The sequence below is a fragment of the Miniopterus natalensis genome, chromosome 4 (genome assembly GCF_054644295.1).
Source record: "Miniopterus natalensis isolate mMinNat1 chromosome 4, mMinNat1.hap1, whole genome shotgun sequence".
Taxonomy (NCBI): Eukaryota; Metazoa; Chordata; class Mammalia; order Chiroptera; family Miniopteridae; genus Miniopterus; species Miniopterus natalensis.
This window is the reverse complement of record NC_142084.1, coordinates 8,297,639-8,320,656: the sequence shown is the minus strand read 5'-3', so window position 1 is coordinate 8,320,656 and position 23,018 is coordinate 8,297,639. Positions and strand designations below refer to the sequence as shown.

Genomic DNA, 23,018 nt, shown 5'->3' with positions numbered 1-23,018 from the left:
TTGTAGGTTGAATAGTGGCTCCAAGAGATATCTAGATCCTAATCCCAGGACTTGTGAATATGTTATCTTCTATCATAAAAAGGGATCTTGCTGATGTGATTAAGTTAAGAATCTAGAGATGGAAAAATAATCCTGGATTATCCAGGTGGGCCCTAAATGCCATCACAAGTGTCCTTATAAGAAGGAGGCAGAGGGAGAGTTGACCATAGGAGAGAGATGATGTGATGGTAAAAGCAGAGGTTGGAGTGATGTGCTTTGAAGGTTGCCATGAGCCCAGGAATACAGGCTGCACTAGAAATTGTAGAAGGGCATGAAACGATTCTCTACTCAGAGCCTCCAGAAATAACCATCTCTGTCAACACTTTGATTTTAGCCCAGTGGAACTGATTTTGGACTTCTGACCTCCATAACTGTAAGAGGATCAATTTATATTGTTTTGAGTCACCATTTGTGGCGGTTTGTTTCAGCACCAGTGGGAAACTAATACAACTAGTGTCGATTGAGTGTAGTCCTATAGGTTTTGCTGTGCGAACTCAAGTAAATCTCACTGTGGCCTTGGGAAGTAGGTTCTTTCATTACCCTACTTTCTAGATGCAACAGAGGAGGCTCAGTGAAGGTGAGAAACCTGACCAGGGTCACACAGCTTGCTGGGGTGGGAGCAGTCCAGGCTGGTTTACCCATCAGGCTCTTGAGCTTCTTGTTGCATGAAGGGACTCTCAAAAATTACTAGTTCAAAAATATAAAAAAATAAAGTGACAAAGTTGAAAGTACTAACAATTAAAAAGTAAAGTCATTAAAAAATTCTTTCTTTCTGATTTTTTGTTTTTGACAGAACATGTTCTCCTGCTCATGGTGTGGTTCTTTTATAAAATGCTTGCTGTGACGAGAAGCCAGTCCTCCTTTGTGCTGAGTGGGAGACTCCCAGGATGAGTCAAGGGTCCTGGATCCAGGGAGCATCTAACCATGGGGCAGCACTGCCTCACAGGGAAGATCAACTCAGGCCAAGATGACCACTTACTGAAGCACTTTCTTTTCCTCGAGAAGGGGGTTCCTGGAGTTCCCTCATTTAGCAAATTCACAAGCAAATCTGTTGTATCTGACAAATGATCAGGTAGGAATGTTGATTTTGTGGAGGGGACAGACATTTACAGTACTCTGGAGAAAAGAGATCTCATCTGATGCTGGAGTGTAGTGCACACACATGCACAAACACACAGGTACACACACCAGCTGTGGAAAGATTCTAACATGAGCCCTGGGAGGAAGTTCTTATCATCACCCCTACTTTTCTGAAGAGGAAGTGGGGTCAGACAGATTTGCAATGCCCAACAACTTCCAAACTCTCTCCAGGGGAAGCTTGGGCCTGGGGATCCAACCTGCAGTTCCTCAGGCTCTGGGGGTGGCAACCAGGCAGGGGGAGGCAGCCCTCTGTGCTCCCTCCCATAGCCAGCAAACCTGGGCATTCAAAGCAGGGGCTCTGAATGGCAGTGCGAGTAAGAGGCCACACAGGAGCGCCATGGCCCAGGAGTCGGTGAGGCCAGGAGCTGCCTTACCGTCCTCACTGAAGATGGGCGCAGTGTACAGGTAGTGGGTGATGCTGGGGTCTTGCTCGAAGGGACACTCCACTTGCTTCCATGTGAGGAACTCTCCAACCTGCTTGGCCAGCTCCAGAAATTTCTGCCAAGGTCACAGAGACACAAGATGGTGGCATTCCACTCCCAGGCCTGGACGTCACCTGTAGGAGCAGGGCCGGCCCTGGGAAGCTTCTCTCATTACCTCTGAGCGAGCAATAAATGACATCATCACCCGTCAGGAAAGCTGGGTGCTCATCACATCTCTTCGTTCCCTCTGAGGGATCAGCTGTACCTGACACCTGCACTCACCAGCCCCATGTCATGGGGACAGGGTGGCCTGGGCTATGGCCCTCAGTAGGCAGTGCCTCGAGCTAGAGGTAAACATTAGTTTCATTCTATTTATTTATGTGGCTGTCCCTACTTATGGCAAGTTTGTTTATTTAGAGAATATGCAAATAAATTTAAATAAAAATATTTACGTAAAACTTAACGTAAATTCATTGAAGTAGAATTTTTAAAGTAAAATTTAAATACATTTATTTAAATTGAAAGAAATGTGCTAGCTTAAAGAAGGGTTTTAAATAAATAGCAGCACCAAGTCATGACTGGGTGGGAGCCCCATGCCTGGCCTCCTTTGGTCAGTCCTGGGCCGACTCCGCCCCCACCTTTCACACCCCGAATCTGAATCTCTGGGCCATGCAAGCACCTTGCAGCCCTGCCTCTTGCCCCTCAGCCTCAGTTCTGAAGACTAATTCAAGAAGGTGGAAGACAGGGCTCCCGTATCTGGTGTGTGTCCTGGAAGCCTGAAGAGGGAGCTCTGAGGCCCCGGACCTGCAGCCTCTCTCAAGCTCAGCCTCTTCCATGACACCTCCGGCCTGGACTGCCCCTGCCTGCTGGACTGGACATCCCCCAGTTGCACTGGCCCTCAGGGGTAACCAGGACTACTTGGGGTGTCTGCGTGAGGCTGACGGCCCAGGTGCCTGCTGTGGCCATGTCATCAGAGGACACCTGCAGAGCCTTTTCAGGCCTCACAGCACATTTTCCTGGGCCCGCTGTGCTACCTGGTCGAAGCCTCGTTTTACAGACGGAGAGACTGAGGCTCAGACAGAGCAAGGGGCCAGCCCAGGGCTGACTGCCCTTGGAGTTGGAGGCTGAGTGGGGCCAGCACTAAGGTGGGCAGGCCCTCAGGCAGGAGAAGAGCCCCCTCCTTCCTATGGATTGGGGGTTATCCCTGCTGCTTGGTTTGTTCTGTCTGATTTGGTGACTGCCAGCTGTCACAGTCCCACACCCACAGCTACTTAGAGCCATGTGGACCCGTGCGGGGGTAGGAGAGACAGAGTGGAGCAGCCTTGCCTGGCTCTGAGGAGCTCAGGGACTGGAGTACTGTGACCAAGGGATGCCCAGCCTGTTTTGCACGGGTCTCTCTCTGCCTAGGAGATCAAGGGGGTTTCCTGGAGGAGAGGACACGAGCTGACAGGGGTGAATGCTGAGGGAGAGGTCTTTTTCCCTTGTGCCTTTCCGCCCTTCATCTGACTACTTCATGTTGCTCAGGGTCCCTCCTTTGGGAGGCCTCCTGGGATTCCCGGGCACTGTGCCCCTGTGCCACCTGGCACAGCACCTTGCCAGCTGTCAGCTTGGTGCTGTTCAAGGGCTGAAAAGAATTTTACTTCACCTGTGCTGGGCATGAGGCCTGCGCAGAGTGGGATCAATGCCTGTGTGAGCCTCAGTCTCCTGTGGAGGATGTGGGGTGCGGAGTCCCCAATACACTGGCCCTGACATTGGTGGTGAGTGGCTGCCCTCAGTCTCAGAGCCCCTGTTCAGGCCAGCACTCCTGCTCCTGGAGCTGTTATGCCCTGCCTAACCCCCGGGCCCTGGGCCCTACCTCAAAGTTGATGTGTCCATTGGGGAGGCGGTTGGCACAGCCCTCGTTCAGGAAGTAGATGTCTTTGATGAGCAGGCTGAAGAAGGGAATGACGATCTGGAAGGGACAAGGTATAGGTCAGCCCTTGCCAGCAGCCACCAGCCTGGGGACCTCAGATGCATCCTTAGGATACAGAGGGCGGAAGAGACTTCCTGGGCAGGGCTGGCCGGCCTGAGCCTGGCCTTGGGGGCTGCATGGGGTCTGGGCTACTTAGTGTGCACCATGGGGTAATGTGGAGACCTCAAAGAAAGGAGCCGCAGGGCCCTTTCCGTGGGGCCAGGCTGTTTCCTCCCAGGCCCCATCACGCCCTGGTGCTGATTGAGCTCCACTGTATACGCTGCATTTCCACCTGTGGTTGGCGGGTGAAAGACACACAGTCCCAGTGCCCCTTGGTCATTTCTCCCATCTCCTGCTGGGAGGAACAGTGCACACTGAGCACATGTGAAATCCATATGGAACGGGAGTCACCTACTGTGAAACTCTGTGGCCTCCTTTTTAATATATAACAATTTGCCATTTTATGTCCTTCTTGATGCTGAAGACCTGAACTTGCTGTATGTACTAGGATGAGGCCGAGCGCTTGCCCACGCCAGTTCCTGAAGGTTGGGCCGAGGAGCTCAGCCTGCAGAGCCCAGGCTTCACTGTCCATGCCCCGCTTCTCCCTCCCCGCTCTGCCGACCCCCGGAGAACCGAGACTCCTGCCCAGCTCAGACCACCCTGGAGAACCAGCTGGCCCTACCCTGCTGTTGTGGGTTAAACTGTGTCCCCCACGAAAGATATGTCGGCGTCCTAAACCCTGGTGCCTGTGAATGGGAGCTTGTTTGGAAGCAGTTTTTTAAGGTGGAATCAAGTTGAGATGAGGTCCTACTGGATATGCTGGGTCTAATCCAGTGACCAACGTCCTTGTAAAGAGAAGGGAATTTGGACATTCCCAGGAAAGATGGCCAAGTGAGATGGAGACGGAGGTGGGAGCAGTATGACCACTGGCCAAGGAACTCCTGAGGCCACCAGAAGCTGGAAGGGGCAAGGAGGGATCCTCCCTGGAGCCTCTGGAGGGAGTGTGGCCCTGTCACCTGGATTGTGGCTCTCAGCGCTGGAGAGGACCCATTTCTGTTTTGAGCCACCCAGCTTGTGTGCTCAGCCCCAGGATGCCAGCACACCAACTCTGCCCTTGGGCTTCAAAGCTGGGCACATGCTGCCAGTCTAGCCCGTCACTCTTGGGACCAGATCCCAGGCCCTGACATTTCTGGTTCAGGGAGTGCTGGGCCCATCCCCCACCTCCACCCCATTCAAGTCAACAAGGGCTTTGAGGTGAGGACCTGGGTGCTGACCACTCTGCACAGAATAGAAGCATGGATGGCTCAGCTGGGCAGGGCAGATGGGGAAACTGAGGCCCATGGAGTGGCAGCTCCTGGCCCAAGTTCACCAGCTAGTGACTACCAGGGCTAGGACCAGAGACAGATTTAACAGGGAGACAAACTGTTTGGTTTGCCTGGGACCAAGGAGTTTCCTTGGATGCAGAACTTGCAGTGCTGGGACTGGTGCAGCCCCGGGGAAACTGCCCGCTCTAGATTTATGTCTATTCCACAGCATTTGCTGGGCAGGTGGCAGGGCTTGGGGAAAGCGAGGGTGTGTCCGACACATTCATCTCTGATCTCAGCGTAGCCAGAGACAGTCACAGGAACAACTACAGAGGGAAGAAGGCTTTGCTACCCCTAGGCTGGGTTTAGTCTCCAAAGAGCCCACCACTTACACCCTTGTCATGGGAGCAGCAGTGTGGGCCTGAGCTCTTCACTGTGCCGAGCCACCATCTGCCCGTCCGTCCGTCCGTCCATCCATCCATCCATCCATCCATCCATCCATCCATCCATCCATCCTCCAGCCTCCCACAGCTTCTGTGGGCCTAGCCCACGGTCCACATCTCTCCGGAAGTTAGAGGAGAATGCAGTGAAACCACACACGCAGCTCTGTAAGTCAGCCACCTCCAACACCAGACCTAAGCGCTCAGTGTCCCAGCACCCTGGAGCTGGAAGGGGGCTCAGCGGGCAGGAACAGGGAGTCCCAGTGTGTTCACTCTGTCCCATGGCCACCTGTTTCAGCACAGATGAAAGAGAAACATTGCAGAGCACCAGTGTCGGGACTGACACCTCAGACCAAAGTCTGCAGTCAATGCCATACAGTGCCACCCACGGTCCAAGTGCTGGGCCATAGCCAGTACCCCTGTGACTGCCCTGGGAGTCAGAGGCAGCCTGGTGGTACGCAAAGACCACAAGATTCCTAGCCAGACAGGCTAAAGTCTGATTCCTGGCTCTGTGGCCTACTCACTGTGTGAGGTTTCCTCTCTGAGACCCAGTCTTCTAATCTGGGAAATGGCAATGCTGAAATCCACCCCATAGAATAGTTATCAGAGTTAAATGGGGGATGGAGGTCAAGTGGCCCTCATGTGGTAGGTACTCAATGAAGGGAGGTCCCTGTTCTTGGTGCCCGGTTTTCTAGCTTCTTGACTCATGGGGGACACTCTCTCCTGTCCTGGGGTTTGAGGTCTCACCTCACTGAACACTACCCCCACCTCCTCAGCTCTCCTGGGACCAGCTGATGAAGTATCCACAGCTTGTACAGGAAGGGCCAGCTGGTTAGGAGCATGCACATCTTAGCCTGCTCCCCAAATCTGACTGCTGGTATCCATCCAATACAATTCCGGAATGACGGCGAATTTCAAGAACAGCAGCTTGTTCTGTTGTCCCTCAGGCTGGAAAGAGACCCCCACAAACCACGGAGGTGGTTTTTCCCACAAAAAACCAGGCTGCGGGCCCAGTGGGTCTCAGTGTTTCCTGTGCACAGAAAACAATGCTAATCACTGGCTGGTGGCAGGCTTTAGCCATAGGATCATTGTGATCCCATGGCCTGTGCAAGGCTTCTTGTATCAGGGGCTACTAAGAGAATTTGGGGGAACAAAATTGATCAGGGTCAGCAAAGGCACCCCAAATGCAAATGTATGAGAACAGGATCAGTGAAAAGGCAATTTTAGTGAGCAAGAAGCTTGGGTCAGTCGTCACCAGAAACGTCAATGTGATTTGAGACCATATCTATGAAGGTATTGAGTTTAGAATACGGAGGTGTAAGAGACTGTGCACTTGGCACCACAATTTGATCTGAAACAGAAAGGCGGCCAACAAATGGAGCTGTTCAGAGATCAAGAGGACTCAAGTGGGGAGTAGACTGGAGACCAGCATATGGCAGGGCAGGCCTGGGCTGTTGACTCAAAGGGAGAGAAGGAGGGGAGCCTGGGGGCTCTGAAGGACTATCGGGTACAAGAGGGAGCAATCTCACTCTGGCCCTCCAGAGAGGACAACCCCACAGGCCTGACTGCAGCCCCATAAAGAAGCTCTTTCTACCAGTCAGAGCTGCTTGGGGGTAGGCTGATCTGTTTGGGAAGGTAGTAAGTTCCCCATACTGGAGGCATGCAAGCAAGGAGACATGCCTGTCTATTACAGATGCTGTAGAAGTGCAGGGGGTTGGACCAGGTGACCTTGGAGTTAGCATCCAGGTTCTCTGCTACAGCCCACCTGGGCCAAGGTGGCCTAGAGCAGGGAGGAGCCCTGAGGACCAGGCAAGCCTCTGACCTACCTTCTCCCGGCTGCTGTGGGCGGTCAGGGAGCGGTGGGCGGCGCCTCGCAGGGCTGTCCTGTAGTTGCAGAAATTCCCTGTTGGATCCATCTGGTGCTGGAAGGAGACAGGGATGCACCTGGGCAGCTGTATCTGGGGAAGGCAGTGTCACCTGGCTGCCCCCAAACCTTGCTTACCTCCAGGATAAAAAACTTGGCTGTCTTCACTTTGGCCCAGGTTTTCTTTAGCCTGGACACAGGGCTCATGTTCATGCCAGCTGGAAGAGGGAGGCCACACTAGGGAGGCTTGCCCCGGGCTGCACAGTCCCACTCACCACCCTCGGGCAGGAGGCCTCCGTGTGGCCCCAGCTGGCCCAGCTTCTGAGGCTGCACCCTGAGCAGGGCTGAGGTCTGCAGCAGCCTCGGCTGTCAGGCAGCAGGTAGACACTGTAGTGGGGTAGCCCCTGTCCCAGTTCCCGGCACACTGGCCTCACACGGTGACCAAGGCCTGCTTTGGGTCCCTGCTCTCCCTGGATCTGGAGACATACTACCAACCCCCCACCAAGCACACTGAGGGGACTGGGCTTGCCTCAAAATTGGCACCCTTCCTGGACCTCTGGGGTGGGGAGTGTGGGCCCAGCTGGCACTCACTCTCTGCTCAGGGGAGCACCCTGGCTTGACCCCCGCATGCCTGGGTGCCCACGCCCACCTCCCAGGGGCTAGGTTGGGGGCTGCTACTCACAGATGATGGCCATGAGGGAGTTGAAGTTGCCAATGTTGAAGCACTCGCGGGCCACATCGATGAAGAACTCGATCACCTGGGCCCTCCGCTTCTTCTTGGACGGCTGGGAACAGGGCACCTGAACCTCAGCAATGACGGGTCCCATCCTCCCTTGGCCACACCCTGCTCACCCGGCCAGTCCCTCCAAATGGCTGAGATGTGAGATTGGGGCAGTCTGCAGCCTGAGGGATCAGGGTCTCCGAGCACTTCCTGAGCAGGTCTGGCGCAGAGCCCCTGCCAGGGAGGCTCAGGTGGGGACACAGGAGCCACTTCCAGCAAGGGAAGGCCTTTCTTCCCCCAGGCCTGGCTCCAGCACCCCCTCCAGAAGCAGAAAGCATGCTCCTTCGCCTTCCCTCCCAACACCAAGCTGACTCTCCCCAGACAGGACCCCGTGCTGACCCTGACTCCTGGGCAGGCTCAGTCCAGGCTCCACTCAGGCCCAGTGTCAGCTGCCGGGGAAACTTCAGACCCTACGCTGTGCTCTTTCCAAATAGATAAAACTCGCTGCCTCCTGGATGGGCAGCAGGGGTCTTATTGCCACCAAGAGTGCGTATGGTGTCTGCAGAGATGTGCCACCCAAGCCCCTGCAGAGAGTGCCCTGTCCTTCGCAGGGCAGCACGGTGACTGTGATGGTAGCCGAGCGAGGTGGGCCTGGGGACAGGCAACTCCAGCAAGCAGAGGCGTCGCAGGTTAACTTGTCCTTCTGACCAGGCCTGTTCCTCTTTCTCTGTCACAGGTGTTCACCCCCATAAGCACCTCGCCTCCCAGGCTGCTGCAGCATCTGACTCTGGAGCCCACCCTGGCACAGGTGCTGTTTCCAATCTTGCCCCGGGACAAGGGGCCCTGGGCTTCCCCTGAGGGTGGGGGTGGGACCAGAGGAGGGTCCCTCTGCCATAAGGAAGGGAAGAGGGCAGCAGGCCTGGCTGGTGGGGCCGTTTCTCCGTTCAGACTGGCTGGCTCTTCCTACCTCCCAGGGGAAGCCAGAGACCTGGACTTTGAATGTGCAACGTCCTAATTCTTAAAGGCTGGGTCGATTCCACCTCTAAATCCTGAGCGAGCCAAACAACATGCACCGCAGGCCCCGGCCCAGGCAGGCCCAGATGGAGGAAGCAAAGCCCTCCCCCTCCTTCAGCGGGCAGGCCCTGACACCCTCTGTTAGAGGCTGGTGGCTCTACCCAGAGGGGAAATGTCACTGCAGGCGAGCCGGGTGACACCTGGTTTCCCGGAGGGGTGCCCAGCCTGGCCCTGGGCTTGGGACAGACGGGCTGGTTCCCTCCCAGGTGGGCTCCTCCCAATCCGGCCGCCTTGGGCCACATGCCCGCTCGGGTCCCCTGGTTTTCTACGCACCATGCAGATCTCAGTCGCTACGAGGTAGCACAATCTGTTGAACCATTTCACGTAGGCCTCCAGGTTCTTGGCCTTATCACTGAAACAGGGCTAGGAAAGATGAAAGGTTTACACTCAGGCTTTCTGTCAATGATTTTTGGAACAGGAAGTCAGTTCATGATAATTTGGAAAATATCGAAACCCCAAAACCATCCACCAATACCAATGATTTGATGTTTATCTTCTAGTCTTTCTTCTATACACTTAGAGATGTAATTTAATATGATATGTATCAATATGATTGTCAGTCCCCATTATTCACAGATTCTGTATTTGTGAATCTATCTACTCCCTAAAAATTTATTTGTAACCCCTAAATAATGCATCACTTTCCCTGTCACTCACGGACATGTGCAGAGTGGCTGAAGTTAAGCTAGAGGACGCCTTGCTGTTTTGCTTCAGCTCCCATACTGAAAACAAGTGGCCTTTCTGCCATCTCTTTAGTGTCATGGTGATTTTACTGCTTGATGTGCCCCCTCCCCAGTGCTGCAGGGCCATCTTGTGTCCCCAGGCACAGGAAGACTGAGGTGTGAGAAGGGAAAATATGCGTGAGATGAGCTTTGTTCAGACATGAGTCGAAGTGCTGTTGGCAATGAGTTCAATGTTATTGAATGAACAATATTTATTAAATAAGGTGTCTTTAAACAGAAACACATAAACTAAGGCTATATGTTGATTGGGTGATGCAAATGTTGTGATGAGAGGCTTGCAAGGAACCTACCCTATATTTCCCTTAGGAGCAATGGTGTTTGCTAATTCAGTGTTCATGACAAATTTATAGGACATAACTACCACGGATGAGAATTGACGGTATCTTTCTATTGCTATATAACTATATATATTTCCCTATTTTTCCACATGAACTTTTCATGTACCCTACAATATCCTTTGGAAATGTAATTTTTCAATTGCTGTAGAACATTCAACTGTATACATATACCACAATTTCAAAAATTAAACTTAAGTTATCTAAAATATACATGTTAAAATTGCCAGGGTGACTTTCAGTAAATAGAGGGGAAGATGGAATGGGGGAATCTACCCAAACAAAGTAAAGAAAGGAGAAGAGAGGAACAGAAAATGTAAGAAAGACCGCTGGAGGGTACAAGAGCAGGCAGTGAAAACAAATCCACGTGCATCAGTAATTATAACCACTGTAATTAAGAAGCCAGCTACATGCTAATTTCAAAAGACATACCCCAAACCTAAGGAGAAAAGTAAAAAAATAGAAAAATACATATGATAAATATCACATTGCTATGTTAATATTAGACAAAATAGGCTTTCAGGTTAAAAAAAGACTCCAAGGCAAAAAAGCATTAGAAGAGATTAAAGGGTAATTTTATGATGGTAAATGGTTCAAGTTGTCAAGAATATGTCACAAGTTTAAACTCGTTTGCACCTAACAACACAGCTTCAAAATACGGAGGGGAATAAATCAGAAAGGTAAAGTTCATGGATATAAAAAAAAATTAAAAAGATAAATAGAGAAAATTGTCAATAACTTTGTCTATAAATGTGAAAACTTAGGAGGAATGGTCAAATTCCTGGAAAAATATAAATTACAAGACAGAGTAAAGAAGAGGGCATACGGATGGCTAATAAACGTACGAAAAGATGCCCAAAGAGTAGGGAGATACAAATTAAACCACCACGAGGCACCACCTCACCACTGCCCCAATGGCTCCATCAGCAAATCTACAAACAAGCGCTGGCCTGGCCAGGGTGTGGGGAAGGGGAGCCTGGGCACTACGGGGTGGGGGTGGGGGGGGAGGGAGGGGGGAGGGGGGGAGGGGGAAGGGGGGAGTGCAGCCTGGGAAGCTGCCTGGAGGCTCCTCAAAATATTAGAAATGGAACTGCCTTATGACCCAGCAGTTCCACTCCTGGGACTGTATCTGAAGAAACCCTCCAAGAAGCCGTGGAGGAAAAGTTTAGTAGATTTTACTGGGTTTAAATTAAGACGTAATAATGAGAATGGAAAGCAAAGCCACCAGCTAGGAGAGGAAAATTGGCAGCGCATCTACAGTTAGGATAAAGGATAATTCTCTAACACAGAAGGGTTTTTGTAAAAATCCTTAAGAAAAAGACAACTCGCCAATGGAAACCCGGGTGACAGTCAGGGATGAACAAGCCTGTGACTTTCAAGCCTCAGTGAGGACGCAGAGCACGGATACCGCCCGCTGGCAGGTGACCGAACGGCCTCATCGGGGTCACCTGAAGGCTGAGCGCGTGCCCACCCGGTGACAGATGCAACGGCTCTCAGAGTGTGTGGGGTCCACAGGGCAGGGCTGTTCGGATCTGTACAGTGTTACTGCCTTTTCACTGCTGAGCTGCGGCGATGTGTCAGAGAATGACGGGGAAGTCGCTGCCACCTGAGCCCGGAGGCGGGCAGGGCTCAAACCGGTCCAGTGGCCACGTGTTCGCTACCACACACAGTGAAAGGGGAAAAGTGAGTGGGACTTAAGAATGTCCTCAAGCGCGGCCGGCGTGGCTCAGTGGTTGAGCCTGGACCTATGAACCGGGAGGTCACCGTTCGATTCCCGGGCAGGGCACTTGCCCGGGTCACAGGCTGCATCCCCAGTGGGCGGCCTGCAGGAGGCAGCCAATGGATGTTTCTCTCTCATCACTGATGTTTCTGTCTTTCTCCCTCTCCCTTCCTCTCTCTGAAACCAATAAAAGTGTATTTTTTTTTTTTTTTTTTAAAGAATGTCCTTCAGGAGGCAAAGCTTCTTTCAATTTTATTAAATTTTGACCTTGAGTATCTGTCTTTTTCAAGGTCTCTGTGACAAAATGGGCGCACGCACAGGCACCCCTGCTGTGTACGGAAGTGGCCGGTGGCCTTGAGCAAAGGCACTGTGTGGCTGACTTGGCAGCTGGCCTCTTTTCTCAGGAAACGCAGTTTTTCCTTGAAAGAGGGACTGACCCAACATGGTTATTCAGACGTCAGTATTTGGCTGGGATTGTCTTGAACATGGACAGAATGAGCCTGTCCCTTCAGAGAACAATCGATAGTATTTGTTGCCAATGGTAAAATTCAAGTTTTCAAGAGAAAATTGGGAACTTGTAAAACGTGTCCGTCCACCTCTGGGAGCTCCACAGCTTCCCAATATATAAGGATTTTTTAAAAATTTTTTAATGAGACCAGTAAGTGTTATTAATGAATGTCATTTTAAAATATGGCATAACAAAATGTGCCAACATTTGGAAGATCTGCTTGATTCAGTGAAACCATATTTTCCAAATGACCAATGTATAGTGTTACAAAATCATGCATGGGCAAAAAAGGGCTATTCAAGTTGCAAGACAGACCCATGGATTTTAAGTACTAGAGTTTAGTCAGTCCACTGGTCTATTTCACATTGCACATTGCAATTAATCTTTAAAAACTGCCACTTGCCGAGTTGCAATTAAGCGTCAAAGGATGTTCACAATGATCTGAAATGGCTGTAAAATACTCCTCCCTTTTCCAACTACATATTTTTCAGAGATTAGATTTTTCCACCAATAATGTATGTCAAGAGGTTGAATGCAGAAGCAGATAAGAGAATTCAACTGTCTTCTAAATCGGTCATTAAAAAGATTTGTAAAAATACTGTAAAACAATGTCACTCCTTTTTATTTTGGAAAAGTAATAATTTTTTATTTTGGAGAATATAGTTATGTTTCATAAAATATGTTAATATGTTAACATGGATTATTATTGTTATTTTTGAATAAATAAATATATTAAAATTGTTATCATTTTAATGGCTAATATGATAGCCATTTTAATGAAAAATATCAGTAGATAAAATCAACGTAACCAAAAGTTCTTTGGATTCTTCCATAATTTTTTAAAGTGGAAAGGTGTCCTGAGACCAAAACATTTGAGAACTGATGCCCTAGAAAAACTTGCACCCATGTACACCAGGAACGGGTAAGAATGCCCAAAGCAGCAATATCTATAATGGCAAGAGGCCAGACACTACACAAATGTTCATCTACAGTAGAGTGGGTAAGTAAATGTCATGTGTAATCTTGATGTACTTCACAATAAAAAAAAAAAAAAAAAAGCTTGAAAACGGCCCAAACCGAAAACAAAACAAAACAAGAACAAAAATCCGGCTAAGAGTGGCGAAGTTTGCTTCCCTCCTGCCCCAGCCCCATGCTGGGCTCCCCGCAGTAACAGTATTCTTGGAGATTGTCTACACAACCTTGCTGTGCAAGCAGCTATATGTCACCCACCCTCCCTTTGTGTTGTTACAAATGGCCACATACTCCTTGTCACTGGTGCTCACTCTCCTTCACTCTCTCGCCAATGCATCTTGGCGATTATTCCTCACTTACAGTCGCTTTTATGATTTTCAATAGTTGCATAACATACAAAGAATGAATGGATGTATTAAAATTTTTAATCCAGTCCCTATGGGTGATAAAGTAGTTTGCTTCCAGCCTTTGCACATAATAAAAGCTGTTTATGCCAAACCTTCATGCGTACGTCTTCGTGTACATGGGTGTGCATATCTGTAGGATAAATTATTAGGTGTGGAAGTTGGGGTCCAGGGTCTCCATTTCGAGTGTTGATGCTATTGCTTACTACCCTCCACAGTGGCTGAGCAGATTTCTCCTTGCCGGCATGTGTGGGTGTTCCTCTCCCTCCACGGGTCCAGGGCTTACCCCTTGCTAAGCTGGTAGGTGAAATGCAATCGCGTGTTTAGCTTGCACTTCTTTTATTAGGTGCAGGGCAGAAGACACACGGCTTTAGTTTGGATTCGCATTTGACCCCGTGGATAAGCACTAGGGTTGGGCTCTGAAAGGGGAGGGGTGGGCTCTGAAACTGGTGCGTGGACCTTGACCTGAGCTCTTGGCCCGGGGGCTACTCCACCCGCAGCGGGAAGAGCGCGCCTGACCTTCCCCGGGCAGCTTGCACCAGCCCGCGCTTCTCCGAGTGACCGCTGGGGGGCACCCGCGCCCGCCGAAGCGCACCCAGAGGGCCCGCGGGGTCCCCGACAGGGGCGGGGGGCGGGTGGGATGGAGAGTGAGCGGGGGCGCCTGTCCTGGGTCCATAGGAAGCTGGCCCAGCTGATGCTCGGGGGGTCCCCCAGAGGGGCCGGTGTGTCACTGTGGGGCAGCCCGCCCAAGGGCCTTCTACCTTTGCGCTGGCCAGGGGGTCCTTGTTCACAAAAGCCTGGACAAATTCCTCGGGCCCGACGTGTCGCAGCCGCGCCTGCACCGGGAAGGAGAGGAGTCCGAAAGGTTATGGGGAGGAGGGGTGCCCGCCGGAGGCCTGGCGCTGTGCCCCTTCGGGGTCCCCGCCTCCCAGCCCACCCCAGGAGGGTCTCAGGCACCTGTCCTCACTGGGGCTCTGCAACCCTGTCCTGGGTTGTCACAGAGCTCGCAGCGCTCCTTTCCCACGCCCAGGGGCTGCCTCCTTCATGGGGGGCCAGGGCAATGTCCTCCCAGGGAGGGCTTGTGGATGCCAAGCCTGGGAAACCCTGGCTCCACATGGGTAATGGGTGACCCGCTCCCTCCACGGGAGGCCTGGTGGTTAAGAGTCTGGGTCAGAACTGAATCCTGGCTCTGTCCCTCCTGCGTGTGACTTCTGGCAAATCACTGAACTTCCTCATTTGTGAAAAGGGAGTAGGAGCACCTACCAGGCCGAGTGAGGGGAGATGAGACAGTACATGTAAGAGTTTATAGTGCCTGGAAAACAGCAAGGAGCCCATAAACGGTGGACGGTTAACAGGAAAGAGCCCCCTCCCCAGCCTCTCCTCTCTCTGGGGAGGGCCCCTTGGCCTCTGCATCTCCCAGGATCACAACACACTGGAGGCACCAAGGAATCCCCTTCACAGCAGGGAGGCCTGTCTGGGCTCCTCTAGAAAGCTATGGTGGATGAAGTGTGTCTGTGTGAGTTCTGGATGGGGAAACTGAGGCCCAGGTGGAGAAGGCAACTAGTTGTGGGAGGGTCACACAGCAGGTGGTGTCGGAGCCAGGATCTGAACCCAGCTCTTCTGTCTCGGCTGGGACTCTCACACTGGCCAGTGGTCAAAGGTGGGCAGGGCTGGAACCTCCAGGGCTTCTGTTCTCACCCCAGGGTTGCTGAGACACTGCTCCAGAGCCAGGGGCCTCTGAGATGCCTGGCTGGCCCTGCTCTGATGGGCTCAGACAAGGCCCGGGGCTAGACAGGGGTGGAAGGGTGGCTGGTGGTTCTCAGTTGTTCCCGGCTCTGGGTCTAGGCTGAGGGTGGCATGAGCCTGCTCACCAGCTCCACGTGGGTTAGCTGCTGGGCCAGCGTGTAGGGGTCACTGCAGACGCTGAGGAGCTCCCTGTGGATGGAGGCTGGTGGCTTGGTCCTGTAGGAGATGGGCTTGTCGGCGCCCAGCAGGCTTTCGGGCCCCTGGCCCAGAGCTGCCAGCTTCTGGTGCAGAGCCTGCAGGAGCTGGTGCATCATCCTTCTGTAGGCCTGGGTGGGTGGGGAGAGGGTGCTCAGGCCAGCACACCCATCTCCACCTCTCTGATGTCTGAGGCAGGCCCTGGGCTACAGGGATGGGCTGTTACTAGGTGTGCCAGCACCTGCCCCGCCCTGAAGCAGGACCCAGTCCAGGGCCCAGTCAAGGCCAGCAGGAGAGAAGACTGCAGGGTTCCCAGTGGGAGCTGAGAAGAGCATACATCAGGGGATATCACAAGGGTCCAGAGCTGCCCCAGCTGTCCGGGCAGTGGGACAGTTGGGCTGGGCAGTGCCAGGGAGCAGAAGAAGGGAGGGAGGAGGGAGGTGTGGAATGGGCCCTGCCCTGGGCAGCTGGCCTTTTGTTCAGCTTAGTCTGCAGAGCCAGGCTGGCTCCGGGCACACAGTGGGCACTTGACAACCAATTACTAGACCAAGAGTCCCTTGCCATGCAGCTTGGGTGGACAGATTCTTCTTTGGGCCACCCTGGGCTGGATGTAGGGACAAAAAGACATGGCCCCACCCTCAAGGGGCATCCACCCTCTCACCCAAGGGGAAGCTGATAATTTCCTCCTCAGAGATCTTCATGTTCAAGGAAGGGGCCACTGAACTGGCTGGGTTTACTGAGCGAGATGTTCACACATTCCCAAGGGTGTGGTAAGTAACCCACAAAAAGCCCCTAGCTTGTCAACAAATGGCCCTCAACCAGCCGTGAGCCAAGGGGCTGACGGAATGTGCCGGGTGCCAGGGCCTGGTCTCTGGGTGGCACCACGTGTCAGGCAGACAGGCTGTACGCATGGGCAGGCCGGCCCTGGAGGCCTGGGAGGATGACGGTGGTGTGTTGTGGATGCTGCCAGGAAACTTCAGATCAAGTGTGTTTCAGTCGGCTGTTTTGACACACAAACCCAGTGGCATTTTGCAGGTGGGGCATCTGGCTTGCTGGGCCGCGTGTGCTGGACAGCTCCTCAAGTCTCTGATGGGGCTCAGGAGGGCCACTGATCGCCAGAGCCACGTGGCCAAGGGACCACCTCACCGACGCGTGCATGTGGAAGTCATGCTGTCTTCCCCCAGAGCGGCTGCCTCTGTCTCGGTGAATGGAGCACCGGCCAGCACACAGGCCTGCGGCTGTCCCCAGGGCCCCCGCCCTCACGCTCCTCCAGGCTGTCACCGACCCCCTCAATTTTGCTTCCTTCCCTTTCCCGGCTCTGGGTCTAGGCTGATGGTTTGTTTTCTTCCACAGTCTCTGAGGTCCAGGCTGCGGTCATCTCCCTGGTGGCCGCGGTGGCCTCCTCGGTGGGCCCCCTGCATTGACACCAGCCTCGCTCCACCCCACCCAGCAGTGTGTTCAAAATGCACATCGGACCCTGCATCTCTACACTTTCACAAGGACAAAAGCCCTGTGTCTGGGAGGCCCCGAGGTCAGCTCTGGCTTCGCTCAATGGCCTCCATGTGGCCCTTGCTCCCCTTGCTCATGCTCCAGACACAGGCCACTCTTCTATCCCTTGACCCCTTCCCCACCCCTACCCCATCCCGCCAGCAGGGCCCCGCAGCCTTCTCCCTCTGGCAGACCCTTCTCAGCCTCTGGCCGACGGGCATCAGGTCCCTCCTTCCCAGCCGTGCCCTTGCCCGCTTGGGCCGCCCTCCCCCCACCTCTCTTCTCGCTGCTCCCTGCACAGCACACGGGCCACGTTGCTCAGCCCCAGCATGAAGGGCAGTGTCTGGCTCACCTAGGGGCCCACACACGTTTGCTGATGGCTGAACATGGCCTTCGCCTGCTTCTAGCCAGCCAGCTTCTCCAGGGTGGACCAGGGAGCCCTCCTGAAGTCAAGGATGCAGCCCACGTGTGCCGATGGTTTGACAGGAACACACGCTTACCCTGTTTGCAAATATGCAGGTAATTTAGCAGGACCTGCTCCTGTTGAACCAATGTTCATTCCAAGTAATTATCATTTCCTGTGTGCTAATTCGTTGAGAATTTTTCCAGTGGTGTTAACCTCAAGCCTACTGGCTGCTTCTTTCCCAAATCTTCAGCTCCCCCTCTGAATGTGAGAATGGATTTGCCTTTCTTTGACCTCCTTTCATTTTCGCGCTGACTTTACACCCCCGTAGATGGAGGCTAGGAGAACTCCGAGGTACAGCTGGGCCCATGCAGAGACCCTCCTGGGAATGGCGAGGTTCCTTGTCCCTGCAGGAGCCCATACCCTGGAGCACCAGTCTGTCCCCTCACGGCACAGCACAGCACACCCCTCACAGCACAGCACAGCACACCCCTCACAGCTTGTCTGCAGGCTGGGAGAACGGGGCCCGACCATCTTCTCCATCCATGTCCACAGAGCCACCTGCTACATGCACATAGTGGGGTTCAAGTGCGGAGGTCATCCGAGGGTGCAGCCCCAGCTCCCCAGGTGCCTCCAAGTTCTCGTGGACTGTGTGTTTCCTGGTTAGAGCCCCTGTCTCTGACCCGACAGGAGGCCTTTGTTCTCTGAAGTTCTTGAAAACCTCCCCGAGCCATCCCAGGGCCAATGTCCAGTGGGCTAAGCAGCCTCCACTGTTCCTGGGCAGTTTGTTCTCTGTGCCAGCTTTCTGCCACCTGTGTCTTCAGGGGAGCAGGAGGGGGGCAGCAGGGTCCGTCCAGCAGACAGTCGAGTGAGCCAGTGGGAAAGTAAGGCCAGCCTCCTCCGCACAGGCCAAGGGTGTAGCCAGGGCCCCCTGGGCTCTCTCCCTTCTCAGGGCTGAGACTTTTGCTCTTCCAGGCTCCCTCACCTTTAGCATTGGCCTCCTTGAGTCAAAACACACTGGGAGCCCCTCCAAGGAACACCCCTCGGTCTCCTGCCAGCAAAGGGTGGCCCAGAGTGCTGGGAAGGCTTCCGTGGGAATCCCCAGAGCCCAAGTCATGAAGAACGGCCTTCCCAGCTCCTCGGCAGCCTTTTGTTCCCAGCTGCTAGAGGTGGTGGGAGTACAGCGAGGACAAGGCTCCAGGGAAAGGGGGAGGGAGGAGGGAAAAAGGTGTCGCCTTCTTGGTTGCTCAGATGGGGAAGCTTCACAGGACCTGGCCCTTTGCTGTCTCCTCAGAATCCCTGAGCTCACGTTCTCCTCACAGTCCTGTGAGGGAGGGATTATCACCCTCCCTCTTATAAAAGAAACTTAACACTCAGAGAAGTAAAGTAACTTGCCCAAAGACACACAGCTCTGACAACTCTCGCACTCACCTCATCGTCTTGTGCATGGCACTTTATATCATTTGATTCTACCCCCAGGTAAGAAAATAATGCTGAAATAATTTTGGAGCAAGAATATGTCTATGATTTGTTTTAAAATAATTTGGCAGGGTAAGTGTATGAGGGGACAGAAGAAACAAATTTGGTGAAATGTTGATGGCTGAAGCTAAGTGCTGGGTACATAGGAGTTCATGGTTACTATTCTCTAAGTTTGTGTGTTTGAAATGTTCCATAAGAAAAGTTTCATAAAGTTAAAAATAGTCCCCATATGCCCGAATTTTGGAAAGAATTTGTTTCTCATCAGAGCTCACATTTACCAGGTGCTAAAGTAAGAGCACATGTGATTTCAGGGGCTTTGACTCAAACCTGTGTGGTGGGAACAGTTATTGCCTCCATTTTACTGATGAAGCACTGAAGCTCAGAGAGGAGAGGCATCTTGCCCGAGGTCACACAGCCTTGGTTCCCAAGCCTGTATCTGGGCTGAAGAGGCCTGACCCAGATCCCTTACCCAAGTTCTAAAGGCCCTTTCTCATTAAGGAAGGAGCAGAGCTCCCCTGCTCCCCCCTGCCCGTGCCAGGAGGGGATCAACCCAAAGCCCATCTACAGTGACCAAGGAAGGGGAACCTGTACCTAGAGGACCTCCCCTTGAGCAGGAGCTTTCTGTGGATGGAAAACCTGGGGATCATGAGGACACTTGGGGGCCCCTGGCCCAGGCCTGGGTAGGGAACCCTGGTTCCAGCTCACACCACTCAGCACACTTAATTGGATCCCAAAGAAAGGGTTGAAAAAGTGTCCTGAATGAATTAGTTCTGCTCCAAAAACCCGCACCTGGTGGATGACTGCTCTCAACAGCCCATTCATGGGTCTCAGTTGTATCATTTCTTCCCACTGGGTGGTTAGAAAGGATTTCTCAGCACAGGCCTGAGTGAGGAGGCAGAGCTTCTCAAGGAGACCAGCCCAGGACCTACACCCATCCCACCACTAGGACAAGACGGCAGGGCCTGCCTCTGAAGTGGCTGTGCCAGTGGCAGAGGCAGGACTGCTAAGGGCCCATAGTCATGTCTTGTGAACGGCTTAGACCTCATCACTGCTGAAGGCCTCCGGGCGGGGGGGGGGGGGGAGCAAGAGATGGAGTTCTCATCTCCTCATATACCTGCTATTCCACCCCACCCCCACCTCTCTCTTCTGCACCAATCTGCTATAGTTCACTGCCCCTTTTATACAGTCACCCACCCACAGATCCATCAACTCACCATCTACCCTTCCTCCCACCTTTCTAACAGCTACCCACTCACCCTTCCACCCACCAATCCATCCACTCATCCGTCCGTCCACCCACCCCCACACGTAGCCATCCACCCACCCATCTATTCCAGCCCCACCCACCGCCTATCCATCAATCTTCCCATGTCCGCTCATCCCGTAAATCCCTCTGCGTATCCAACTACTCAAACATCCATGTTCCCCCTCCACCCAGTCATCAAAGTAGCCGTCTATCTGTCCAACCAGTCAGCCAGCACCTCCTCTCCCTGCGTCCACCCCGCCCCCTCCTGACTAATCCAGTCATTGAGCATCCCCGGCCCTGCTTCCTGCTGCAGGGCCAGGGATGACCCTGTCCAAGCATCATGACTCCCAGACGGATCGGGGGACAGAGGTGGAGGAGATCACCCTCATCTCACCAAGCACTCGGAACAGCTAAGTCACTCGTTTGCTATGCGCGGCGGCCCAGCGCAGGGCTTCCCTTCTGCGCCTCAGCCAGGCCTTGGGCTTTCTGGCTCCCTGTTGCCATGTCCAGACGCTCTTTTGGGTCTTCCCTTGCCTGCCATCTGATGACAACAAGAGCAGGGCGGTGGAGGACAAGAGACGAAGCCAGAGGCCTGGTTTCTCTGCAGGGCCTGATGGGGTAGAGCGGGGCTAATGTCCCGGGACTGCAGTGAGCAGATGGGAGACAAGGGCCCTGAGGAGGGCCTGGGAGCAGCCTTGGGTCCCGGGTGTGAGGGTGCAGGACTCTCGGCTCGCCCACCTCGTCACAGGGGGCGATGCGGCCCACCAGGTCCTTCACGTGCCCGACGGTCGACTCCTCCTGGAAGTCCTGCGGGAAGGTCTCTGTCCACTCGGCCAACAGCTGGAGCAGTTTGGGGCCAAACTTCCGGACGCGGGCCTGCAAGGCAAGGCGAAAGGCACCCCCACCCGTGAGGGGTGCTGCAGCCACATCAGCCACGGCTCAGGGTAGCAGAAGTGGCTGCCAAGGAGGGCCGCGACACTGCTTTTCCTGTGCCAGGTGACACGGGGAGGCTCCCTGTTGTCATGTGGGTGGGACCTGCCTGAGCAGGAGTGAGGCAGTGGAGTGAGACTGGCCCAGAGGAAAGTGGAGCAGAGGTAGGAGGGAGAAAGATGGTGTTTAAGGTCATTTGAACCTCTGGAGCCAGTGGTACTCGAGGCTTTGCATTTACATGAGGCAGCAAAGTCCCTTTGCCTTCAGCCAATTGTAGTTTGGTTTCCATCACCACAACAGCCCCATTGACACATGTATGGATAGTCACAACCTGAATGTGGCCAGGGACAGGGGATCCACAGGAAGGCTGGGCCACGAGGGGGGGGATGGAGTGTGCTGGGGGCAGGAAGCCCAGCAGATGCTGCAAGGCTATCCCAGATGGCAGGGGTCCTACTGATGGGGTCCTAGGGGCCTGGGTCTGGGCTTGGTGCGAGCTCAAGGACTCCCATCGGACACTGGAAAGCAGTCCCTTGGGTTAGAGATCCCAAGTCGGTGCCTTCTGGCTCTGGGCCTCAGACAAGTCAGAAACCTCCTGTGGGCTGCTCTCCAGGAGAATAGGGACAGTCACTGCCTCTCCGAGGGGAGGGCCGGTGCAGGAGGGCATGCCAGGGCAGGGCCAGTACACCCCGAGGCCCGCCCCCGCTGCGCCCTGCCCCTCACCTCGTCCAGCACTGGCTTGTCCAGCTGCTGCTGCTCGATGCACAGGTGGCAGACGCGGGCCAGGAGCTCCCGGGGCTCGATGAAGAGGCGGGAGCTCAGCAGGAAGGTGAAGATGTAGGCTTTCTGGGGGGCATGGAGAGAGGAGGCAGGTGTTCACCAGGGCACGGAGGGGATACGCTTCTCAGCCCCCCCCCCCCAGGCCCAAGACCAGTCCCGGCCCTGCTGCCTCCCCCATGGCTGGTGGAGGAGAGCCCATTCTGCCGCCCCTTCCCCCCACCAGGTGCGCCACCCACCTCGGGGTAGTAGTCGGCTGTGGGCACCAGGTGCTGGATCAGGGTGTCCAGGGAGGCTGAGGATGGAGCCCCATCCAGAACTGACTGCTCGGCCTGCTCACCGTCCATGGGCTCAGTGGCGGGTGGGCTGGGGCTGCCTGGGGTGACCATGTTGGAGGCACTCAGTGTCTGAGGCATGCCTGCCTGCAATGGCAAGGAGCAGGTGGCACACACCTAAGCTGGGGCCAGCTGGCCCCTGGTCGCCTGGCTGGGCAGGCCCTGCCTCCCACAGGCACTTCTGTACCCACCTGGACCCAGTGATCACTTCCCGGGAGGGCTGCCAGGGACCCCCAGCCCACAGTACAGCATCCCCCAGAAAACAGTTCTCCCCCACTCTCATCCAAGCCTTGAAGGGACTGCTCATTCCAGAGTCCACTCCTATGCTCAGTGAAGGGTGTTTGTGGCAAGGCCCAGACAATCAGCACATCCCTCACCCCTGGCCACAGAGATTGCACCCAGGATGAGTCTGATCTGAACTGGGCCTCAGGAGCGACCCAGAACTTCTGTGGCGCTTGGAAGCTCTTCCACTTGGGCTCCCTGAGCTGGTGGAATGTCATTGTTAGGACCATCCTGTCCCCAGAAAGGGCCAGGAAAGTGAGCACATTTCCAAGTCAGCATATGAGGCCCTGGGTCCTGCTGTGCTTGAAACTGCTTGTGGACTTCTCCACTGTGGGAGCCTCGTTAAGCTGGGCCTCTCTCCAGTGCAAACAGTTGCTCTTCGAAGCCTGGCACTCCAGGCTGTTTGTGATTAGGCATCAATGACACGTCCAGCTGTTCCCTCCTGCAGGAAGGCCCCCCCCCCACTATCTTCACTCCTCCGTCCCTCTGGACATGGCCAAAAC

At 54.0% G+C, this 23,018-nt stretch overlaps 1 protein-coding gene across 1 annotated transcript in view; it reads right to left on the bottom strand.

The window, feature by feature from the left end:
* The window catches only part of RASGEF1C (RasGEF domain family member 1C), a 28,260-nt gene extending 5,946 nt beyond the window's left edge, over nt 1-22,314 (bottom strand). The window contains exons 1-11 of the mRNA XM_016201492.2: nt 22,138-22,314; nt 21,845-21,967; nt 20,933-21,070; nt 15,509-15,709; nt 14,399-14,473; nt 9,229-9,318; nt 7,843-7,945; nt 7,299-7,378; nt 7,123-7,218; nt 3,457-3,552; nt 1,554-1,677 (exon numbers count right to left, since the gene is read on the bottom strand). Coding sequence (XP_016056978.1) covers nt 1,554-1,677; nt 3,457-3,552; nt 7,123-7,218; nt 7,299-7,378; nt 7,843-7,945; nt 9,229-9,318; nt 14,399-14,473; nt 15,509-15,709; nt 20,933-21,070; nt 21,845-21,967; nt 22,138-22,314 — 1,303 coding nt within the window. The remainder of the gene's footprint in view (nt 1-1,553; nt 1,678-3,456; nt 3,553-7,122; nt 7,219-7,298; nt 7,379-7,842; nt 7,946-9,228; nt 9,319-14,398; nt 14,474-15,508; nt 15,710-20,932; nt 21,071-21,844; nt 21,968-22,137) is intronic.
* Between the last annotated feature and the right edge of the window lie 704 nt (nt 22,315-23,018).